The sequence below is a fragment of the Gallinula chloropus genome (genome assembly GCF_964237585.1).
Source record: "Gallinula chloropus genome assembly, chromosome: 16".
NCBI lineage: Eukaryota > Metazoa > Chordata > Aves > Gruiformes > Rallidae > Gallinula > Gallinula chloropus.
Genome location: NC_140101.1, coordinates 12488534 through 12512385, shown reverse-complemented (window position 1 = coordinate 12512385; position 23852 = coordinate 12488534). Strand labels below are relative to the sequence as shown.

Sequence of the window (23852 nt, the reverse complement as noted above, 5' to 3'; positions counted from 1 at the left end):
AGGAAACATCTAGGAGAATACAGCTACAGTAAACCTGACATCTCTCTAGCAAAGTGGTAGAAGCAAAACCCACAGAATATTGAGGTTGAACTAATGGGGCTTTTCTAAAAGCAAATCTTGGATGTACCGCTTTTCTTTGAAGGTGGCAGCAGTTGTGTGGGCAAGACAGATCTGATTTCCACAGGCTGCTCTGACTTCTGAAAGACATACCATACTGAGAAATGGAAGGTAATCTATGTGGGGAAGATCTGTGCTAGCTTTGCATCCACAGCTTGGGTTCTTGTCAGGTACAGTACAATATGTATAAAAACCTCATTTTCTGTGTTCTTGCTGGGGGGGTGCTGACAGATGACTGCACTGAAATTTGGAAGCACCCAGAGTTTTTGCATGTAGGAAGGTCAGCTGCTTGGCTGCCTGAACTGGGAGCGGGTGTGTGTGCTGTGGAAGAATGTTTTTATGAGGTTGTACAGAGCTAAGTGTTTGTCTGGCCTTTATTTAAAAGGTTTCACGGAAAGAAGGCTTGTAAAATATCTACTGGTGATGGGAAGACACTCCTGAAGGTCTGGGGCCTGTACTTTTGATAAGATGTATGTTTAGGCTCAAGCATGTGGGCAATATGGGCTACTTGCAGTTTGCTGGCTGCACTTGGAGGAGCATCTGGGTTTGGAGGCCAAAAGTTGTCCCCCAGGTGGTGAGGGATGTTGGGGAAGCTCTGCTGAGGAGGAGAAGGGAGAGAATTTGGTATCTGTGCAAGAAATAGCCCAGGATTGGCTGCAGTGCTCTTCTCATATGTGACCTGGCAGCAGCGTATTTGTGCATCTCGTGTCCTGCAGTGTTTTCTGAAGACACGTGTCACAGTGGACACTTGCCTTTGCCATCAGACTCAGTGGGTCAGATGCCTGAAGAGTGACGATGGTGACGTGCTCAGCAGTCCAAGCAGGAGGCTGAGGGCAGTGCCAGTGTGCTGGTGAGGCTGTGGCCAGAGGCTGCTTGTGTTATTCCTGGGCTCTGGTCTCCTGTCCTGCGCTGAACTGCAAAGCCACAAAAAACGTGTCTGGGACGGAAAGTTGTTCTGTTAGGACCTTTGGAGACCAGGACCTCTCCTCTGTTTCTGTCTTGCCTTGTTTGTCCCCTCCTGCTGCATGCAATGATGGGCGGATTCAGTCCTCCATAAGCCACTTCTGACTTGTCTGGAGCATACCCACGCCAGAAAGCTGGATAGTATTCTGGGGAATGGTCTGTTTCTCCATGTTAGAGAATCACTTAGGTTTGGGGACCTCTTGATCTTCTACAGGAACCCCTGGTTCAAACAGGGACACCTAGAGCAGGTTGCCCAGGACCTTGGGTTTTGAATACCTCCAAGGCTGGAGACTACCACTTCTCTGGGCAACCTGTGCCAGTGACTGACCACCCTGGTCAAGCTGGTGCAAGAAATAAGCAAAAGATCAGGGGTAGGGGAGAAGACCTGACGTATCTGATGATAGGGCATGGATCCCTGTGCATGGAACAGCATCCTTTGCTCTTCTGACCTTAGAGGCCAGAGTTTCCTGCATCATGAGTGACAGCAAGAGTCAAGGATTATGGGGAGAAGCACCTAACAGAATTGGGTGACTGTCATGCACAGGTTGAAGTGATCTGTTCTGGTCATTGTAGGTGAGAGCCTTAGTTGTTATCTGGGAGAGTCATGTTTGTGCTTGTTCAAACTCTCACACATGAGTTACAAATTGGAGAGTTTTTTTTTACTGGCACAGGAGCACTTTAACAGATGGAGAGTGGATGGAGTGGGTGATAGGATAGCTTGATCCCAGTGTGAGCACACATGGAATTTTGATCTGGGCTGCCTTTGTGGCATTATCATCATTAAGTTCTTGTCAGGCATAAGGGCTGCATGATCTGGGATCTGTGTTTCCAAGAGAAAAATGAGCTTTTTCATGTCCTGACGTGTGTGGATTGCCAGCAGAGGTGGGGTGTGCAGCTCTGTGCAAAGAGGGTAGACCCAGGAGAGGGAAGACTGAGCCCTCCTTGGTGGTCACATTGAGGTCTTCCAGTAATCCCCTGAGTTCTTTTGAATCTCTTTTCCAAGCTCTTTGTTAGCTTCCTTTTACTTTCCCTTATAGGTGGATGAAGAAGCCTCGATGTGGAGTTCCAGACCATCCCCACCTACGCCGCAGTCGGAGGAAAAAGCGGTATGCGCTGACTGGACAGAAGTGGAGGCAGAAGCACATAACCTACAGGTACAGTCCCCTCCCTGCCCCTCTTTGTTAGGGGGGAAAAATGTCCTATACTGGTTTAGCAGTAAAATTTTGTAATTACTTTTACTAACTGGATTGGTTTTTACTAAATTGAATACCTAGTTGGGGATTTCGTTCTTGGAACACAGTGGAGGGGAATACTTTCAGAGCACTGGGGTAAACGTAGGTTATGCTCAGTTAGAAAATAACTGGTCTGTAAAGACTCCTGAATCCCATCCATCATCAGATGTGTACTTCTGGCAGGAAAAGCCCTGTTCTGTTCCCTTAGAAATTGAAGGCTCTAGCCCTTAGATCATGTGTCATCTTTAACAAACCTTTAAGGAACATCATTGTCTAAAGACATGATGCTTTCTCCCTCTGCTGATCTGTGACATTTTACTGAGTATTTATTTTTGCAGAGATTTTATTTTTCTCATATAGAACTCTTGCTTTGGTCTGCTGAGTCAATGTGCTAAAGTGAGTGTCAAACAAATCACAGAACCCCAGTCTGGCTTGGCTTGGGAGTGACATCAGAGCCTCTCCAGTTGTCCCAGCCATGGGCAGGGACACCCTCCACCAACCCAGGGTGCCCAAAGCCCCATCCAGCCTGGCCTTGAACCCTGTCAGGGATCCAGGAGCAGCCCCAGCTTCTCTGGGCACCCTGGGCCAGGGCCTCCCCCCTCCCCAGGAAGGATTTCTGCCTTCCAGCTCCTCTCCAGCTGCCCTCCTGCAGCTGAAGGCCATTCCCCTTGGTCTGTCTGTCCCTCCATGCCCCTCTCCAGCTTTTCCCTGAGGGGTCTTGAGTCCTTTAGGCACTTGGCTTTTGAAAGGCAATTGCTGAATGGTGCCAATGTCACTTTGAAATAAAATTAACCACCCCTCTAGTTGGAAGTATTTTTGGAGGGGGAGATTGCAGAGGAGTGAAAACTAGGAATGTAGACACTCAGGAGAAGGTATGGGTGAGCAAGGCTAAGGCAGAACAAAGGGCTGTGGTGAAGAGGTATAAATATGAGTGACCAGCATGGAGAAGGAACCAAAATGTAAAGGAAGAGAGATGATGGTGTGAAAGGAAGAAGAATAGGATTAGGGCACTGAGAAAGGAAGAGGATGATTCTTCAAGTAATAGTGAGGGACTGCAGAGGCTGGGAGGAGGGACTACTTCAAAGCATCCACTGATAATCATTCCTTGAACTCAGATTGTAAAGGGACACCTTTACCTGTGAGAGTCAGATTCTGCTTCTGACCTTTTATGGGCCTTAGGGAAAACTGGTCCATAATTGTATGAATAAACTATCTCTGAAGCATATGCACAGCCACAGGGACTGCCCTGAAGGGATGGCTTCACTTCTGCCATTGTCAAACTAGTAGCTGTTGAACTAACAGTTGTAGTGTGCCATTCAAGCAGCAGGTTATCTTTTTACCACAGTGTGTTAGTGTCTTTCATCTGACAATCATTATATTAAACTGACCCAGTTTCATTGGAGACAGAAAATTGTTCCTATGACACAGATTCTTCATATTTCCCAACCCAAGTTTAATAGGTCTTGAGTCTATTATATGCACACTCAAAACCCACACTAGAAACAGCACTTTAGTTTAAAAGTTTATAACTGGGAAACTTATGTGCAATTAAATGTTGGTTTGTTGTTGTCAACACATACATATGCACACACATACCCCACCCACCACCCCCACCCCCAAATAAACTCTGTATCATCAGTTGCCATGACTGGGTTGCACAAAACTGGCAGCCCCTATGAGCTCTTAAATACTTGTAGTAGTCCCGAGACTTAAGCTGCTTGTGTCAGGTTGTGTAGTTTACTGAAAGGTTTAGCACAATAATTTCAGACAAAATCTTAAGTAATTCACATTTTTAGCTAACTTACAATCCTGGTGGAGACAGGTAAGTAAAGGTGGTCAGGTTTTTAGGAGGCAATGCCAGATCAACCCAGGTACTGGGAAGATTCTTGTTAATAAATACAGGCTTCAGGTCAAGGCTGTCGTTTGTGTGAACAAGGTAGTGTCTGCAAAAAGTGATGACCCTTTGGAAATGGTGATTGTGTATTGGGGTTATAATAAGTCTCAAATGTCTTCTGCAAATTTAAGCAACGCTTCTTTCTCATCCACACAGTGTGCACAACTATACCCCCAAGGTTGGAGAGACTGATACGAGGAGAGCCATTCGTCAGGCATTTGATGTTTGGCAGCGAGTGACACCGCTCACCTTTGAAGAGGTTCCTTACCATGAAATTAAAAATGATAGAAAGGAGGCAGATATTATGATATTTTTTGCTTCTGGTTTCCATGGAGACAGTTCTCCGTTTGATGGAGAAGGTGGATTCCTAGCTCACGCGTACTTTCCTGGACCAGGAATAGGAGGAGATACTCACTTTGATTCAGATGAGCCGTGGACCCTGGGAAATTCTAATCATGATGGTAAGAGAGCAGGTCTTGTCTTCAAAACAAGGTGTTGAATGAGAACACACTGATGGGCTTTTAAGTAGAAAGCACTTGGTTAGTGGAGCTTTTGTCTCCCATGCAGTGGTTCAAATGTTTCTCAAACATGTATTCTATCTTAAATGGGTAAATAATTTAATTATTGAGTTTGTGACTCTGCATGCCACCTGTGGATGTTGAAGAGTGAAAAGAATTGTGTCATCTGGCTTTTTGCATCTCAAGTTTTGGACCGTTGTTGCTACAGAAACCTTTGGGAGCGAAAAGATGAACAGGAGAGTGTAGAAAAGTAAGCTCCACATCTCTGCTACTACTTAGCAGGGGTAGTTAAAGTTAGCTGTAATGCTGAATAAAGACATTTGAATGATAGATGGTTTTGATCCATATTTGTTTTCCCACACTTTGAGTATGGTTATAACCTTCCCAGCAGAGGTTGGGTCTGGCTGATTTGTTGAGGATTACTGATTAGGACCAACTGTGTTTGTGATATTAAGCAATGGAGAGTATCTGTGTCTTTCTAGCTTTATCTTACTTTTTGATGACGAGTGCTTTCTGATCTATTTTCAAACCATTGATTTAGGATACTAATGACTTTTAAAAGGTTTGGGTTAGAAAACCAGGATTTTACAGTGGCCTCAAATTATCACTCCAGTTTCCACATCCTTAGTGATTTGGGAAGGACAACAATCCCTCTAGGGATTCAAAATCACACTTTGAAACATAAGGATTAGAGTTTATTTGGAATGTAAACATGGCTTGATTTGTTTTGTTGTGGCTGGATGCCTAAGGACATGTGCAGAGGGAATGTCTTCCATTAGACCAGACAGTGTAGTTGGAAAAAGAAAAAAAACTTGGAGTCATGCAAGCCACCTTCTGGCCTGACCTAAAAGTGACAGCTTCTCTCAGAAGGAGTGCAGACTGAGAAAAACCCTCAGAGTTTGGAGTCTGCACCTATCAGACCCTCTTTGAAAAGAAATGGAGCTGGCAAGTTCAGTGTGGGAAAGCTAGCTTGCAGGAAAGCAGTTGTATGATACTTGGCTTCTCAGGGAAAGAGAAGTAATGTTTCCTGGCATGTTTGAATTCCTGGGTTAGGTGTAGGCAGAGAAAGAGAGAGGTTACAGCCTGTGGGATGTGGAGGGGGGATAGGTAGTGTGGAGAGTGTGGGAGGTTATGGTGTGGCAGGGAAGCACAGTCTTGCTGTCTTGAAAAGTTAGGAATTTTTATTCCCAGGTTTGTGGGGGGTAGTTTACAGGTTTCCCTTGAGGATCAGGATTGACAGTCAGAGTGGGTGGTGACCTCCTGAGAGCCACTTGAGCAGCAGTTAGGTGTGTTTGTGCTTTGTCAGTGGTCCGTGTGAGTTTAGTCTAGTAGTAGTTACTTGATCTCAGCTGTGGGGTGTGAGGGTGGCTTGTGTGCTGGGTATCACTTCCCAGGTAACCCCATGTGTAAGATTCCTCCTGACAAGCTTAGCAAGGCTGTGAGGCAGCTTAAAGACTGGCAGGGCTGGCTGGCTCTGGGGAAAATTTCCCACTGGTAGGATGTTCTAACAGATTACCACTCTTTGGAGGATTTTTATATATATATATATTAGGATGGTGTTTGAAAGTGATGCACATAATGAGTAGAGAGTTGTTTGGGGTGTTTTTTGTTTTAATAAAAGTTATGCAGTATCCACGTGGCTCTTTCAGAAGTGTGATGTGTTTCTCTGGTGTGCTGAGTGCCTGTTGTGAGTAGTGTTCTGGAAGTGTGTGCAGCTGGTGTTTGAGGGCAGGCTGTGCAAACTGATAGAGTTGGGATTTCCATTCTATGGGATAAATGTCATTTGTGTATTTTTCAAATAGACTGTGCAGCACAGTCTCTCTTAAGTCACCAGCTAAGATGTTGAGAGTGGTGGGGTTATATTTGTTCCCTCCACCTTGGCAAATGCTGATCATAAAAAGGGAATCTCATGTGTTGAGGGTGACAGGGATATGCCTGTAGTCAGAGCATTACAGGTATGAGTGGTGAATGTGAGGAGTTAGGCTTTGCCTGTGTTCTCAGCCTTGGTATGCGGATGTGAAAGTGCCCTGTCTCCTCACTGGATGGATGATCCAGACTCTTAGGAGGGTTTTTCTTTCTCTGTCACTGTTGTAATTGGAGCTACTATCTGCAGGCTCTCACCTATGATGTGTTCTACATGAAATGCAGTCAGCAGGTCATCTTGGTCAGACGTTTCCTGCACTGTGTTCAGCTTGCTGCCTGTTTTCTTGTGAAGTAAGGTGTTCCTGAGGACAGTATTTTCTCTTTAACAGAAGTATTTCTTCAAACATGGTCTTGCTTGTCCTTATGATATGTATTTGGGGGCAATAGGGTTTTTCAGTCTGGAACTGATGAAGTCTCTCAGTGAAAGAATAAACCAGTAGATCAGTAGCAGAGTTCCCATTTATTTAGATGCACAGAAAGGAACTGTTCTGGCCAGTCAGCATCCATTCAATGGTAACAGAACTCTTAAAATAGCAGTGAAGTAACCTGAAAAACATCATCATAACTTTGCATTCATGAAAGAATTGGAACAATCTGTCTCAAAGCTCTCTCAGCCTTGCAGCAATTGTAAAAGCAAATCTCTGGTCAACAGCAGGATGCTGAAGCTGGCACTGTAGGTCCTCAGAGTATTTGGCTGATCTATTCAGTTTGCATAGCTTTGTTACAAACCAATATGAAGCTTTGCTTTTGTTGGATTCTCTGGTTGTGTTGTGGCACCTGAAGAGTTTCAGTAAGTCCATGTTTGGGTGCAACTGTCATGCTACAGAAGAAGTCTTTTGGAGTCTTCACTGGCAGTGTGAATTCTGTGGATAAAAGTGAAACATTCCACTTGAAGTCTCATCCAGTCAGAAAAAAATCACTCTTGATTTGAACAGATCTTCCTATGAAAACTCTGATTTGTACCTGGAGACCATGATACATCCTGCTGATGAAAGTTTCTATCCTGTAAAGATACCTTGTGGGGATCCACCAGGGTTCATTAGCAATTTTACCACTCCAGCTAGTGGGGAGTTAGGTGGGATGTTTATACTCGTTATCATCTTGCATTATCATTATTAAACTGATTTTGCCCCCTGTGGACAGCATGATCATTACCATATCCCTTAGAATGATTAGCTTAATCATAATAGCTATGATGCTGCTGGTTGTCTTTCTGAGACTGGTAATAGGGGCACGTGCACCAATGTTTCTAGTGTCCTGTGCGGTGAAGAAAGATCCCAGGTAGACTTTCAGAGTGAATACAAAGGGTCCTTTTCCCTGGATGTTACAGTTCCACTTCTGCATCCCATTCCTTTAGCTGAGTAATACTGCACTTACAATACATGATCCCTGGCTTATCATCTTAATTGTACTGCCTTCCCTGGCATTCCCATAAGCTGTGGAAGATTAATTTAGATGTTATTATGATGAGGATGTGCAAAACTGTATAGGAAGTTGAAGTCCTGTAGCCCTTGTTAACTGGGACTGTAGCACACAGATTTCATTTAAGTTTTCAGATGAGAATATCAGTGGGAGCAGCTAGAATCAGCATCAAGACAGACACTATCATACGTTGCTCACTGTAAACACCAAAGCCCATGTCTGTGAGAGGGGTATATAGACTTGGGTGTGGTGGGACCTCTCTCCTTCAGCTGCCTCAGTGTCTTACCTAACTTGGCTCAAGCATGGAGGTGCTGCATGAAATCCATGTCAACTGGCCAAATTAAGTATTTCCTAGCCTTTGTGTGAAAATAGTAATTATATATCTATGCATATCCTGTAAGAGGTTGAAAAGAAATCCTGAATAGCTGAAAGTTAACTTCTGTCAGTTTAAATACACTTGCTACACCTTTCTGACAACTCAAACATTTGTTTAATGCCAGTTAATTACAGGAAGAGTTATAATCCCAGACAAATCTTCTTCAGAGTCTTAATGTTGCCATCACACGTGGTGTCTGCCAGCCTGCTGCAGGTAGAGCTGTACAGGTGCAGGTGTCTGTAGCTGACAGCTGTATTTCCCTGCTGGTAACGACAGTACTTGCTCTGTCAGCATCACTGTGAATAGCAGTGCCTGTGTCTTAGTAGTGCTAACTGCACCCACTCTGGCAGTGCCCACCCGTGGCTCTAGCAAGCACTGCTGTCGATTGAGGGTGGGTAATCAGAACTGCTGTTGCTGGGGCTATCCCAGCCATGGTACCTGCTGTCAGCCTTCCCATGCAATCCAGATTTCATTCCAAAGCTTCTGTGTACCAGGCACCATGCTGGTCAGGAAGTGCACTGAAGCAGTAGTGGAGCAGGCTTGGTTTAGGGAAGATGTTTAGAGAACCTCTTTAATGCTAGAGCAAGGTACTGAGGTATCTGAGGCCTCCCAGGGATTGCCAGATTTCTCCTGTTTCTTTTGGCATGCCCAGAGGTGAGCTCTGAGACCCTCCCTCTCGTTTGCTGCTCCTGTGGCATTGCAGTGTGGGGTGTGCCCAAAGGCACTTCGACTTCTTCAGCAAGCAACCCCAGCTGACAAGTTACTCCCGTAGCAACTCCAGTGTAACTTAACTTCATGCCAAGTTTGATCATTTTGCAGTTCAGGATTTGTCTCCCAGTATCCTCTCTTCCAGGTACTCTCCATGCTGTGCAGCTTCACACCTCTATCAAGACCTCTTTGTAAACGTAGATCACCACTGTGTTACTGCTCTTCAGATTTTGGCAAGAAATGCTGAACTTTCCTAACAGCAGATAAACAAATATTGTAATCATTACAGCAAACATGTCCCCACAGATCCTGGGGGTTCTACCAGAAACTTCTTTGGAAAGCTTCTTGTTCAGAGCTTCTGAAAAAAAGCCAACCAAAAAGAGTGCCAGCATTTAGCAGACACTGCCAGAGCCAGTATGAGAGATGAGACCTCATGGGTCACTTTAAGTTCCAAATCATTACAGGAGCTTCTGCAGAAGTACTGGAGGGAAGGAGCCTGAACTACTTTCTGGGAAGGCTTCTGTTAGCCACAGAGGAGAGGAACTGGACATGTTTTTCTCTGTGATTCCACTAGAACTAGCACTGTTTCAGTGGGCAGATGTCTGGTGCCTGGATGACAGAGCAAGCACTCCTGAAGCCACCATCTGGACGTAGCATATGTTCAGGAACCTGAGCAGGTTTTTCAGGACAACCTGAAAGCTAACTATTGTGAATGTTCAGTGAGGATCTCAAGGATAGAGTTTTGATTAGGGTAGCTAATTTTGGAGGAGAGTCTTACTGACAGCCAGTGAGCATGGAAGACTGTTAGACCTGTTGATGGGGAGCACACATAGCTTTGAGCTGACATTAAATCTGCTGGTCAGCCTGTTCATAGTGGTGTCTTCTCTGGAGATGTACTGTTTTCTACCCCAGTAGTAGTATATCACAAACTTTCTTGATTCTCTTTACATTTGTATCCCCATTCCAAAATATGGGATCCCCTCTCTCATCTTTACATTTACAGTGGGATTTGGTAGCACAAACATAGGCATTTAACCAGGCTGTGAGAGTGCCACTCTTCTACCATAGCTTGGGCTGTTCTTGTTAAGAAATCAGCTGAGCCAAATTGATTTGAGCTTGGACCTGAATGTCTTGGCACTCCATTTATTCCTGCTATGAGTACAAAGTTCTTAAAATTGATCAGATACCTACAGACTTTCTACTGCAGCAGTGCCTGTACTTGGACTCAGTCCTATTTAGATCCCTGATCCATGCCTTTATCATAGAATCATAGAATGGTTGGAAAAGACCTTCAAGATCAAGTCCAACCATCTACCCAGCCCTACTAGGTCCAACACTAGACCATGACACCAAGTACATCATCTGCTCTTCTTTTAAACCCCTTCAGGGGTGGTGACTCAACCACCTCCCTGGGCAGCCCTTTCAGTAAGAAATTGTTCCTAATATCCAGCCTAAACTTCCCCTGAATTTCATCCGTTTTCCCATCTCAATACCTCTGGGAAGCCACGTAATTAATTAAGCCATATGAGAATTGATAGATCTACAATGAAAACAAGTTACTGAAAATATCAGGAATGAGTTATACAGAGTATGAAAGGAAGCAGATTTTTGTTGTAGTGGGTTTTAAAATGAATTCATGACTCCTGCCATTTCCCCTTCCCCCTCATTTGAGACAAGTTCAGAAGCCGTAGCTGGAAGCAGAAAGAAGCCAAGCTTTCAGATTTCCAGCCAGAAGGGTGCCCTTCTCATTTTTCATCTCATGTTTATTATTTTATCCCATCGAAGGAAAAAAAAAAGTCCAATAGTTCTGTTAGAGGAAAAGCAATGTGTAGGAGTAACTGAGGAGAAGAGGCCTCAAGAAAGGAGAAATCTCATTGTTCATTCCTTATCAACAGAAAGCCATGGCCACAATAAATGGAGCTGGGTTAACAGGATGATTAATTTCTGTCTGAAACTCTGCATCACCCCTGCATGTGATTAGGGGAAGGCAGGTATGAAAGGTTTGTCTCTCAGGCTGTTTCTCTGTTTCTTTTCTTAAGGGTCTTGTTATCTATTTGATCCATCTTCAGTGTCTTATGAAGGATGTCCAGTGCTTCTGGTGCTTGTTGCTTTTGCTGTTACATCTGAGTACTGGAATCTGTTGGGACTTGCATTGAATACCCAGGAAGCTGCTAGAGTATGGAAGGCTTCTCCTGTAACAGTCACACTACTGAGCAATGCCATGGTACTACAGAGTAATACTAGTAACCCCTAGTACTAAGCAGTATGTTTAAGAAGGCTTGGCTTTCTTAACCTGGTCAGGAAGTTCATTATTATCAAAGACTTCCAGGTTTTTCCAGTCACTTTGCAAACATTGCCAAATAAATGCCCTTTATCCTATTGTTTTGTTGTTGTTTTATTACAATTGTGATATTTGAGGTGGAGGGAAGGGACTCAGAGGAATGAAGAGTATCCAGGTTTGCTTTATATTTTTGGGGGGGTTTGTGTTGGTATCCACTTTCTTACTTTGAGTCTCTTCTACCTCCTTGCAACCCATTTACTGACTTGTACAGGGTACAGTGCATGCTTGCTGAAAGAAATACTGCTTCCCTTAAACCCTGTACCTTCAGCCAGCATACTGCCAGAACTTGGCAGTCTGTCCTCAATGAATTCCTGATTCCTCTGCATTTTGCTTGCCTTTGTCTCATTTCTTTCTTATTTTATCACTTTTTTCATGTTTATTTTCCATGACTTGCTGGGGCCAGCAAAGACAATCTACCAAGTATCAATATATAATGAGCAACCTGGCAACGAGCGCGTGTACTCACAACACAGAACACAGAATATCTTTGTGCTGCTTGGCTGTTAAATACATCTTTAATTTTCTTTCTCTGATTTCTCAGGTACAGAACATCTCCACATCTAAAGAGTTTTGTTCTAACAAATGGCATTTTGAATCCATCATTATTTTTCAGGCTTCTGACAGTATTGTTGAAAAGGAGCATCAGTATTTTTCAGAGCACAAATCAGAACTGCTTTGAAGCTACTCTCATGTCCTTTAATGCAGAAGACCTGTTATCAGACTGACTTTCATACAAATGTTGGAAGTCAAGTGGGGCATAAATTGTATTAAACCCTCAATTTATTCTGTCAGGCCTTTACATGATGCTTTACCTGATCCTGCTGAAGGTCAGTACTTCTGTTCATTGAAGAACAGTTCAGCATTTAGCCTCTAGAACATACCTACTTAACATTGGTTTCATCCTGTAACTGCTTACAGAGGCTTGTTCACTTACCCCAGAGTTCTCTAAAATCATCTGCTGAGCCAAATTTGAGCAAGTGCCTATGCACATGGTTTCAGGGCAGCCAGCCACAGTAAAAAGAAACTAAATCAGGTGGCTTAAATCAGCAACAGTTTGAGGTTATACCCCTGCCATGGCAATCCAAACATAAAAGGCCATAAACAGAGAACTTGCAAATTAGTTTTTTCACAAAAGTGAAGTGAGAAAGCTCACCAGCACCCATGGAGAACTTCTGTCTTCAGATTATTCTTCGCTGCTGGACGGCATCTCTGTAAGTAGTGCTTTTCTCTTTATGGTATGTGCTGTCATTACACAAACATAGAAGTAGCATTACAGTAGTGCTGCACTAGTGTGGTCTGGATTTTAAAGCTTGGCAGTATTGGCAGTGCTACTTACTGATTACATTTGAAACTCATTAGTAAGGATCAGCTGCAAATTCCACTTTCAAAACAAAGTGCTTGTAAACACACTGTTCACTTATTCTGATGTTCACAGTGTTCTGTAAGAAAATTAATATCCAGTGCTTTTGTGAGTAATTATTTAAATCACAGAGTAAGAATACAGCTGTGTAAGTGTTTGGAATTCTACTGATTTCTGTATAATCCAAGTAAAATATTGTACTTTTTTGCACAGGGAATGAGGTACGCTGAGATTCACAGGAAGGAGCCAGTAAGGATCAAAATGATGTGTCATTCCCTTAAAAAGGAAGAAGAAAACCAACTGTAAAAGGACAGGTCATGAGAATCAAGGTGAGCCAAAAAGTCTCTGCCACCTTCCTTTGTAGAGTGGAGACAGATGATGTGAAGTGAGCCATAATGCGGCACTATCTAATAAACTTACTGCATTCTTCTTGATGAAGGGGAGAGAAAGACAGTAACAGGCATTCAGGAAGCAAAAAAAAATGCAAAATAGATGAATTTTTGAAGAGTTTGCAGGTCATTGTGTTCAGAGGTGGATGGCAATGTCAGCAGTGAAATGGCACCCAGTACTCCAGACTTTTGACATCGTGACCAAGCAGCAAAGTTGGGAGTTCTCAGCTACGTTTTGATTTGTTTCTCTCCTGTTCCTGGAGAAGAGCACAAGATTTGGTGGCAGTTTAACCTTTATTGCCTTCTTTACCTAAATCCACCAGGAATACTGCTTTGAGGGGGGAATGACTTTTATGTCCCAGTTCTCTTAGTTCTCAGTCTTACTCAGTGTTTACAGCCCCATCAGGAACTTTCAGTGTCAGAGGAGGACAAAGACAGTAAATCTCCTGTCCTCAGGTAGAAAACACTGTCCTTGTTGTGAAGAGCTGCTCTCATAGCTTCCAGGACAGTGTGTTCTCTGTTGCCAGCCTTCAGGAGTTTCAACCTGGATGGCAAAAAAGAATCTCAAGTAGCACAAACTGGTTTGTATGGCTTGTATTCACACTGCCTGTGCCAGTACCTGTTTGGAACACACTGGGTCAGCCTTTGGAGTGTTTCAGAATCCATTGGGCTTTTTGTTGGAGCTGTTGAGTTGTTTTATAGTCACCTCTGGTTGTTCCACGGTCCAGGGTCAAGTGCTGCATTTTCTCAGTAGACACTGCTATATTTAAATACTTTTAAAAAATAAAACTACAAGCCTAACTTCTGTTCAAGCCTGATGGGATGAACGTCATCTACATTTTCCATGATTTATGAGTATTTTTCTTTACCATCTGTTCTACCAAATTAGGGAGTGATACACTAATATAAGCAAATAGAGGAGTTTTCATTTTCGGATTGATGATTCTGTGCCATTGAATTGCAACCCACACTTGTGAAGGATAGGGGAGAGCTTTTCAGGAGAACACTCTTCTTCCATTGAATGTCAGGCTGCTGAGTCAGCTGAAGCAGTCATGACTTCCCCACACTCTTGCTTCCACATCACTCTGTCACTTTTGGTCTCATCATTGCAGCAAAATATTGTATACTTTTTCCAGAGAATTTCTACAGGGGCTTTTCTTCATAGTGCCATTGGTGCCATGTCAGAGCGCTGCTTCCAACATTTTGGTTAGATGTGGTGCCTAGGGACATGGTTTTGTGGTGGTTGGCAGGTTAGGGTGATGGTTGGACTTGATGGTCTAAAGAGTCCATTCCAACCAAGACAATTCTGTGATTCTATGATTAATTGGGTCTCTGCACAGCTGGCAAACCCAGTTTGCACACTGCCTTTCGGGGCCAATCTGGTGAACTACTTGTCTTTCATGGCAGTTGGTCACATCATGTGGTTCTTTGTCCCTCTGCAGCCATTTGATCTTACAGAGATTGGTTTGTGAATGTGGCTGTTGTACAATTTCTGTTGAGGCTGGATATCTCTTCTTTCTCTCGTGAAGCTGTTAAAGACACTTAAGAGTCTTCACAAAGTCTTTAAGATGCATCATAATAATGTCTACATTTGCAAAGAGAATATTTTATGAACAAAATGAAACCTGTATTTCTTCTTAATATGTGTTCTCTTCCTTCCTAGGTAGCAAAGCAGTTTTCCACATCTCATTTGATGCAAACAAATGGAAGAGCAGTATCACCGCTTCTTCAGGGTCTTCAGAAGATTGAAAGCATTTCATGAGCAGAGCATGTTGTGGAGGTGAATGGAGGAGTACAGACAGAACATGTGTTCTTCTGTTTGATGGTTCATTACCAGGTCTGAAGATGCAAGAACCAAGGCATAGCTTAGAGTAGCCCTAAAGCTTCTTTAAGTTGTGCTTGGAAAACGATTTTCTCTCCATGGCTATTGGAGTAGAAAGGATCATCTTAGTGTACTTAAAGCATGTTTAGTTCACACCATCTTCTCTGTAATTGCCCTAGGCATGTTGTTGTCACAAGCAGTTATCTGACTTCAGTATCATTCTTACTTTAATAAAATTTCAAAATTTACCTTTCATATGTCTTTTTAATTATGTCTGAGTAAAGTGCAGAACATAGACACGTTAGCATGGTGAGGCAGTGCATAAAGTATAAAACTTAATATGGCAAATTTCAGAGATTCACAGTTGCTTTTCTGTTATTTATCAGATATATAATATTACTGCTGTTGTTTTAAAAGCTCTGTCCTGAGATAACTCCGTTGTGCTAGGTGCTCTGCAGTCTACCAGTACTCATTACAGCTATCATCATCAGGGATAAATACTGATGGTAGTATCACAACATTACCATAGTAGTATCCCTGTCACCTATTACTTTAAGTTGACAGTCATTTAAATAAGTGGTTTTGCTAACCTACAGCAACCTACTATGCAACAAGTTACTTAGCCACATAAAGAAAAGGCTTTGTTATGGATTTTAATAATTAGAATGAATGAAACTGTACAGGAAGGCATGTGCTAGTGGTTTCGCAGAGAGAAACCATTCTCAAGGTGTCTGTTACTTGATTTAACAGCCCCTTTTCCAGCTGCAAGTGAAAACCAAAGGAGCATGAGGATACAGTATATAACTAGAAGGAAGATCATACAGAAATCGGTTTATATGTGACTGGTGTTGCAGTAAAACCATGTGTTTCCTATCTCTACAGGGAAAGCAGTATATTACAAAGTTTGAGAGTGCTATCCAAAGAGCTTGTATTGATGTGTGGTGTTTATCTTAAGTTATCTCAATTGGGAATACATTACCTAACAGGAGGTTTATTCTGGACACAAATTTAGATCACTTAAGAAAATTCAACTAAAGTGTGTTTCAAGCTGTGAATATTCTGCCTGGTGTGTGGGGGGGGAGCACTGAGCTGTTACTGTGAGATAAGCAGCGTTTGGGTCTGGTTTGGCATCACAATAGTGGGTGATGCTTTTCTATTGAGCATATAGGAGGGATCTGGTTTAAGCATAGGATGGGAATGGTTGGACTTGATGATCTTCAAAGGTCTCTTCCAACCTTGTGATTCTGTGTTTCATGTCCTCAATGGTAAGTTCCACTGGCAGTCAGTTGCCTTGTTTAGGTAAGGAAAGCATGTCAGTAACTTTAAAGCTGAAGTAACTATGTGTTTTGGTGGTTTGATATAGCAGGTCAAGCTATTCCACTCAATGAACCAACTTCCACAACTACCTCAAGTTTACAGGGTCATCCTCCCTCTGGTGCTTACTGGTGGACTTTTGGATGCCTCCTGAAAATTGGGAATGAGAAAGCTCAGGTGGGTCTCTGATCAGACCTGGTTATTTTGTACAGATGGTGCAAATGAACAAAAGTTGTGGGATCTCTCTTGGGCTCTTTCCCTGCAAATACAAAGCAAGAGTAATCAGTTTGTTCTTCACCCTGCTGTCTCACCCAGGTGGCTGGTGTACACCAAACACAACTTCTTACTTGGTCTTGGGGAAGGGGGTTGTACAGGAAATTAAGGAGCTTTATCTGATTGCCTAACCTCATTTCTGTATGAGTAGCAAAGAATCAAGCTAGGCTCTTAGTTCTTCCTTCTGAATCTTGCCTTAAGAAATGGAGGTTATTATTATAAGTGCTGAGTGGAGAGTTTGCAAACAGCAGCTGAACAGCAGTGGGTAGCAGTACACAAAGAGCCATCACAGCTCAATCTAAGGGCTGTGGGAGGAGATCAGTACACTGTTGCTATTTTCTTTTCAGAGTAAATCCTAGCCCACCCTTTGAGAAGAAAATTAGCAATGTGTTCTCTTCCATGCTATGAAGCTCCCTGCCATTTATGAAAATACAGAGACCTTTTTGCTTAAGAGTTATTGATATAAACTTACCCCCTGAGAAATATAATGATGAATCCAGTTGCTGGGGTTTCAAGCACTCTGCTTATGAAATGGTCTTACACTTTTTTTTTTTTTCCTCCTTCCATGAAAGAATGCATGTTGTCCACTTGCCCTCTGAGAATTACTTGGCTGTTCTCAGACTTTGGACACTCTTACAGAATATAGGAGGGTGGAGAAGGAAGAGGTGGTGTGGGCATGCTAGAAGTAAAGGAGCTATGGACGTGTCTGGGAGGAGGCTAGAATAAAAAGAAAGGTGAGGGGATGAAGCAGTGGTGATGTGTGTTGTCAGGCAGGGAGTGCAAGGAAAGGGACTGGTGTCTGCTCGTGCCACTCTTTTGCTTTTCAGCAAAAGCTTTGAGATGAGAAGCAACCATTTGTTGAGAAGCAAGAGAAGTTTCTTGTCTTACTTTGTCTATGTCACATAACTTCCAAGAAATTCTCTACAGCTCCACTTCATCTGCTTCAGCCACCTCTTCCCAGCACATCACTGCTCCAGTTTGAGTGGCCTCCTGGCAATGTATCCTCCCTTAGCAGGGCAGCTTTTCCACTCCAGTGTTGACCTGTCCTCTGGGGCTGTGCTGGTACTGGGCAGTAGCAGCTGGTTTCCACACTTGTCTGTATTTCCAGGTACACAGATACATCATAAGGGTAACTAGGAACAGGTGTGTTTCTGTTCAATAGTGGGAGAACTGATCGGCCTGACCACTGTGGCTGTTGACATGCTTCCTCAGGTATGAGCCATCATCAGTCTGGGCTTGCTGATCATCAGGATTCTTCCAGGTTCTCTCACTGGTGATCAAGAAACCAGCAAAGACAGGTGATCTGCTGGACCTGATACTTAAATGGGAGAATTGGAGGGTAGTGTGAAGATCAGTAGCATCTCTGGCTGCAGTAACCAGGAGATGTTGGAGTTCAGGGTATGCATCAGAGGGGTTGATACTCATATAAGTTCTGACCTCAGGGATGCTCCAGAGTGCACTTTCAGCAAGTTCTAAAGTACAAAATTTGGAAGAGTGGTTAATACAGTAAATAGTGATGCTGTCATTCAGAGACACCTCGAGAAGCTGGAGAAATGGGCTAACGGGAACCTCATGAAGTTGAACAAAGCCCAGGTTGTGCTTTGTTCGTGGCCAACAGACTGGAAGGCAGCTTTGAGAGAAGGACCTGGGGGTCCTGGTTAACTCCAAGATGAACATGAGTCAGCAATGTGGCCCTGCAGCACCGGTGGCCCACAACATCCAGGGCTGTATTGGGGACTGGACTGCCAGCAGGTCAAGGGAGATAATCCTACCTTTCTACTCAGCACACCTGCAAAACTCTGTACAGGGCATTTCATTTCAAAACCTGACTGGACTCAGTCCTGAACAACCTGGTTTACTTGATCTTGCTTGAGCTGGTCCAACCCCGGACTAGATAATCTCCAGAACTGCCTTCCAACCTCAACCATTCTGTGAGTCTGTGTGATTTAGTTTTCCAGCTGTAAAGTGGGCTGGATTTTGCTTTGGGAGGAAACAACTGATTAAGGGTTATTTGAAACTAATTTAAATCAAGACTGTGTCTGATCTGCTCCTGATAAAGTTTTAGCACAGAGAGGCAAGTAACTGCTACAGATTCTGTGTAGATTTACAAAGAGACAAGCTCTGGACATGCTGTCATTACAAAGACTCTTGATACTTCATCGAGGAAGAAAATGCCACCAACTTGGTGAGGGGAAAAAGTTTCCAAGCACTTGGCATGGGCACAGCCCATGAGCCAGCCCCTGGTAAAAGTCAGTATGGAGCTGATATTCATGACACTGTGACCTGAGAAGACTCATGAAAGTCAGTTCTGTACTGAGTGCCTTTTACCATGGACTTTGTGTGTGAATAATTGTGATAGCAATGAAAGTTCTGCCTGCATGAGCTATTCAAGTGCTACAGAGAGTGAGCCCATTTAACTTTCAACAGGACTTGGAGTCTCAGAATCCCTTTTGAAAACTGGGTGCATCCTCTCAGCTGAAGTGGTTTTGAAAACCTCCTAATAGTGATCAGTCCTCCAGATTTTACCATGAGACTACTTAATGCATTTTATATTATGGTGTTGGACATTTTATGGATGTGTTCTGCACACAGATCTTTCAGCAACAGATGAGAGCACTAAGTCCTCAGGTGGATTTCTTGAATCCAGAAATTGTGACATTTTCAATATGTAGATGGCTAAACTTAACCCCTGTATGGTGTAGGACATTGGTGTCTGAACAAATGTATTTGAAATGCATTTTTGTATTTGAACATGCCTTGCATATTCATGTAGTTACACCCTCCAGCTCAAGTGTTTAGACTGTTTAACCATTTTGGTGTGGTATTGATGAGCAGTTGAGCACTGTTTGTTACTGACTTTAAGTATCTTGAGCTGCTGTGAGGACTTGCAGAGCCCTCAACCTATGTTGTCACGTTTTTTATGGGTAATGGTACAGCAATAAGTACTTAAAAAGTGGAGGTACTTCTACACGAGTCACTGTTGCAACTCCTGTCCCAAGGAGAGCTCAGCCTTCCACAAAACTCAAAGATAGGTGCAGTTTGGAGATGTGGGGAACAGAGAGGAGCTGTTTGGAGATGCTGTAAAGCAGCCACTAAGCTGCTGCTGCCAACTGTTTTCTCCCGTGTCTGACTGCAAGTGCTCTTGGTTTGTGCCTTGCCAAGAGAAGCCCAATGCAGGCAGAATTGAGGGCTCAGGCATTTTATTGTCATGGGGAGACTCTTACATCTGTCCTTGGCTGTGTCTTCATCCCTCACGTAGCATTGCCTGTGTCACTTCCAATGTCAAGGTGCCCTCACGGAGTAGGACATCCAGGGACCACACTAGATCAAGGAGATGAGGATCCCAGATCCATGGGACTGAAGAGGAGTATATGATGCCTGTAACATAGAGTTGAAGGTACCCCTACTTCACACAGCTTCTGGACCAGACAGGGCTCCTCAGCCCTTTCTCTTCCTGTCAGGAGCATGTTCCTTCTTTCCTCCTTCCTCTTTCTCCCTCCTGCCATGGGATCCAACCCATCCTTTCCCTCCGTGGCTCTGCCTCCTGCGGGATGGTGCTACCCATGCTCACCTCCTCCTGCAGACATGGCAGTCCAGCAAAATAAAGCATGTTGAGGAGCCTGTGCTAGAGGAAATGGGGTTCTTCTCCCAGGTACTACATGTGCTATGGTGGGTGTTAGCCCCAGTCTTGTCCTTCCTTCTGCTTTGCCAGTTGCTGTACAGATCTCCTTAGGATTTGGAGGTGCAGGTGAGATCAGAGCACAGAACTGGAGGCCTGGAAGGGGGACACAGCTCCCTTCCTACTGTGTACCCTTGTTGATTAGCAGATTGACAGTGCTCTTGCCTCCTGTCAGCACTCAGATAAGGAGGCAGTGGTACCAGAGCAGCCTATTTTGTGGGCCATTTTCTGTAAGCTCTCTGCAGTCAGTATCCCTTCACTCCAGGCAGCTGCCTTTGTTACCTGGTCTGTGCAAAGCATTTACTTCTTGCTTTATGAGTAAGTGGGGCTTGGGGTTGTGTCAGGCTGTGGCAGTGTTCTAACCTGGCTGTGCCTTCCTTCCACAGGGAATGATCTCTTTCTGGTTGCAGTCCATGAGCTGGGACATGCGCTGGGTCTGGAACACTCCAATGATCCCAGTGCTATCATGGCTCCTTTCTACCAGTACATGGAAACACACAACTTCAAACTGCCCCAGGATGACCTCCAAGGAATCCAGAAAATCTATGGTGAGCAACACTATCCACTCATCTGTTTACCCTGAACTCGAATCTAGTGAGTATTTTACAGCCACTGGCAGGTAGCTCCCAAAATGTTTGTTGCTGATGGGCTGGATTTCCTGCCATCGCTGCATGGGGAACCGTTGGCAGCTCTTGATCGACAGCCAGATACCAGAGGACTGTCCCAGTGGCAATTTCTCTGCACAAGTCAGGATAATCAAACCTCTGTCATCTCACTGCTGCTCCATCCCTCACTATGTCCCCCATATCAAGGAGCACTAGAAAGAGAAACAGGCAATTGCTGTACCCAAGGTTTGTCCATTAGGAGCAGCCAGTGCAAATAGAGGGGAAGAATGCGAAGACCCTGGAACATCAAGGAAAGGTAAAAAGTATGCACTCTTTTTCTCCATGTATATAGAAGGTAGGGAAAATAGTTTGGATCTGCTTAGGTAGCACCTTCTGTTAATTTCCAGCTGAACCTTGTTGTACAAAGATACAGGCTCAACGAAAAGAGAGAGAAAAGGAGGCAGAGAAATGGGATTAAAACAAGGGTCTGGAGGTGCTGTGGTACTGTGTTGATGGGATCATGGATACCAGGGTGTGAGGACAGGGACTTTCAGAGCATTATTGGCTGAAGGAGACTCTGGGAGCAGAAGGAAATGCAGGTTTTAGGAGCCACACTCAAGGTGAGTGCTGAGCTAGAAGATATTATTGGATATGGTCTGTGGCAGCCCATGAGAAACAGGTTTTGTCAAACATCCCTGATTTCAATCTTGGAGGAAAGTAAACGTTTGGCAGAGAGGCTACTTAATAAATATAGCATAGAACAACTGTGCTCTGTAGCTCTGTTAACATTTGCAGCTACTTGGTATCTGGAGTCAAATATTAGCTTCCAGTATGGGTAGAGTAGAAATGAGATGAATTAGACAAAAACCCCAAATTTAAGATGCTTGTCAGTGGGATAGTTTGTGTTTCAAAGGGGCTGCTGCTGGAATCAGTGACAGTCCTCACACTAGTCAACGTTTGCATCAGTGACCTGCCAGGGAATTTGAATTAATGCTGATCAAATCAGTGCCAAGACCTGTAAGACACTAAAGCAGTCCAGCCAGACTTGAGAGGCCTGAGCTGTATGTCAGTTGTTTGATCTTTTTCTTTGATTCCAAATGTTGATGTCTAAAGAAAAGGAATCTCTTTCTGGGCTGGTTTCTCTGACTCTTGTCTGGGCAATGGGCAGAACCAGGCACTTGTAGAGAGCAGTTCACCTCGTTGTAATGCAGATATCCAAGTAAGGTCTGACCTTTAAAATAAGATGGCTTGAAGTACCCCCAAGGGGAACGGGCTCTCCTCTCTAGTGCAGCTGAAGTTTTCTCTTTATTGTTCATTACTGGCATGAAGTTGCATGGTCCTGTGGTGTAATTTGGAACAGTTCCCCTCCACCCATGAGGGCAGCAGCACGCTGTGACTTGGCACACATGCATTTCGGGCTCCTGCTGCTGTAACGCTGCCTGTGCTCACCCAGCACACACACCACTGTACCTGTCCTAACTATGAGGGCCACATCCAGCCTGGGCACACAGATGCTCCTGTCACCTGTGCTTGAGGACATGGTCTAGAGGTGGCCCAGGCAGGGTTAGGCTGTGGTTGGACTCGATGATCTTAAAAGTCTCTTCCAACCCAAGTGATTCTCTGATTCTATGAATCCTGCATGCCTTAACGTAGTATATATTCAGCTACTCAGGATAAGAGAATCTGGATGGTTTTGAAATAGAGTGCTGGGGGAGTAAGTATTACACTTTCATTCAATACTATGCCTAAGTTTTCATTTTTGAAAGCTGCTAAAATGTCCTTATGCTGTTTCTATTTTGAAATGTTGATTTGGTTCCTGTGAACTTGGACTAATCAGAGAGAGAAAAAAACAACTTTGATTTATTGCTGGTAGTGAAAGTGCAATCAAGAAAAAAATTACTGGTTTCTCTGTTTTCAGCTGCCTTTTTTGGAAAGGGAGCAGATAAGGAACTGACAGCCGTGCTTCCTCGCGTTGTGGTTCAAGCCACTGTCAGCTCTGGCTGAGCTGGGGGCCAGCACTGCCCCAGCACAGCTTGGGCTGGGACCCAGTACCCAGGGCTGAGAGGTACTGGGTGTTGCTGGTCAGGGCTGTTAAAACCTCTTAGTGTCCAAAGGGCCCTGGCAGTGTGAGAGCACTGCACAGCACCCTGTGCCCAGTGATGGCAGAGCGCTCAGCTCTGTCCTGCCTGTGGCTTGGCAGCACCACCACTACACTTCCTCTTACTTTTCACTTACATAGTGACATTAAACTCCAGCCACCTACGATGTGAAGATTCCCTGATTGCAACAGAAAGGCTTGAACTAGACTTGAAAAAAACAGTGTGAATGAACCTGGTGTAGGTATTAACTGAGAATTAGTTCATGACTCTTGTGGATCATGCAAGGCTCCTCTCTGAGGCATTTGAACTGGAATGGGTTGGGGATGGTGTTGGTGGTTAGCTAGTCCTGTGGGGAGGAGGAGGAGCAGCTTCTGTAGTAGGAGCTTTGATTCCCCAGGTAGAGGTGTTGGCCCTTAACACGAGAGTTATGGTCCAAAAACTGAAGTAAAAGTAGGTTTTACCCTTATGGTAAAGGAAAGATGGAAAACACAGGTTATGTTTCTCTCTGGAGTTGGAGGTATGAGAACAGATCCTTTCATCTGTGCTTCTTACAGCTGGGAAGGGACTGTTGGAATATCCTTTATGTAGCTTTAGCAGCAACGTTCAATTAATGTGTTTTATTTCCACAGTGCCAATCTGCTTTGTTGTGCTGTGGCAAAGCCATGAGCTCATCTACCAGAGCACCTGTCCAAAAATCACAACCTTCTGCTTTCTTGCTGCTTTGACATTCTCTGCAGCATGTGGTCGATACATATAATTTAGGAACCTACTATGCAAAACAGGTCATAGAGCCAGAGCCAGTCCCTTGCCTGTAGCA

At 44.0% G+C, this 23852-nt stretch overlaps 1 protein-coding gene and 1 long non-coding RNA gene across 2 annotated transcripts in view; both read left to right on the top strand.

Annotated features, from left to right (window-relative positions):
* MMP24 (matrix metallopeptidase 24) overlaps positions 1 to 23852 on the top strand; it is a gene marked incomplete at its 5' end in the record, with an annotated part of 44878 nt that overhangs the window by 7491 nt on the left and 13535 nt on the right. The window contains 3 exons of the mRNA XM_084271357.1: positions 2118 to 2234; positions 4363 to 4667; positions 20718 to 20879. Of these exons, the coding sequence (XP_084127483.1) occupies positions 2118 to 2234; positions 4363 to 4667; positions 20718 to 20879 (584 nt within the window). The remainder of the gene's footprint in view (positions 1 to 2117; positions 2235 to 4362; positions 4668 to 20717; positions 20880 to 23852) is intronic.
* Positions 12422 to 15318, top strand: LOC311197583. Its single transcript, XR_014617648.1, has 3 exons — positions 12422 to 12705; positions 13068 to 13183; positions 14907 to 15318. It is a non-coding gene; the product is annotated as an uncharacterized lncRNA (long non-coding RNA).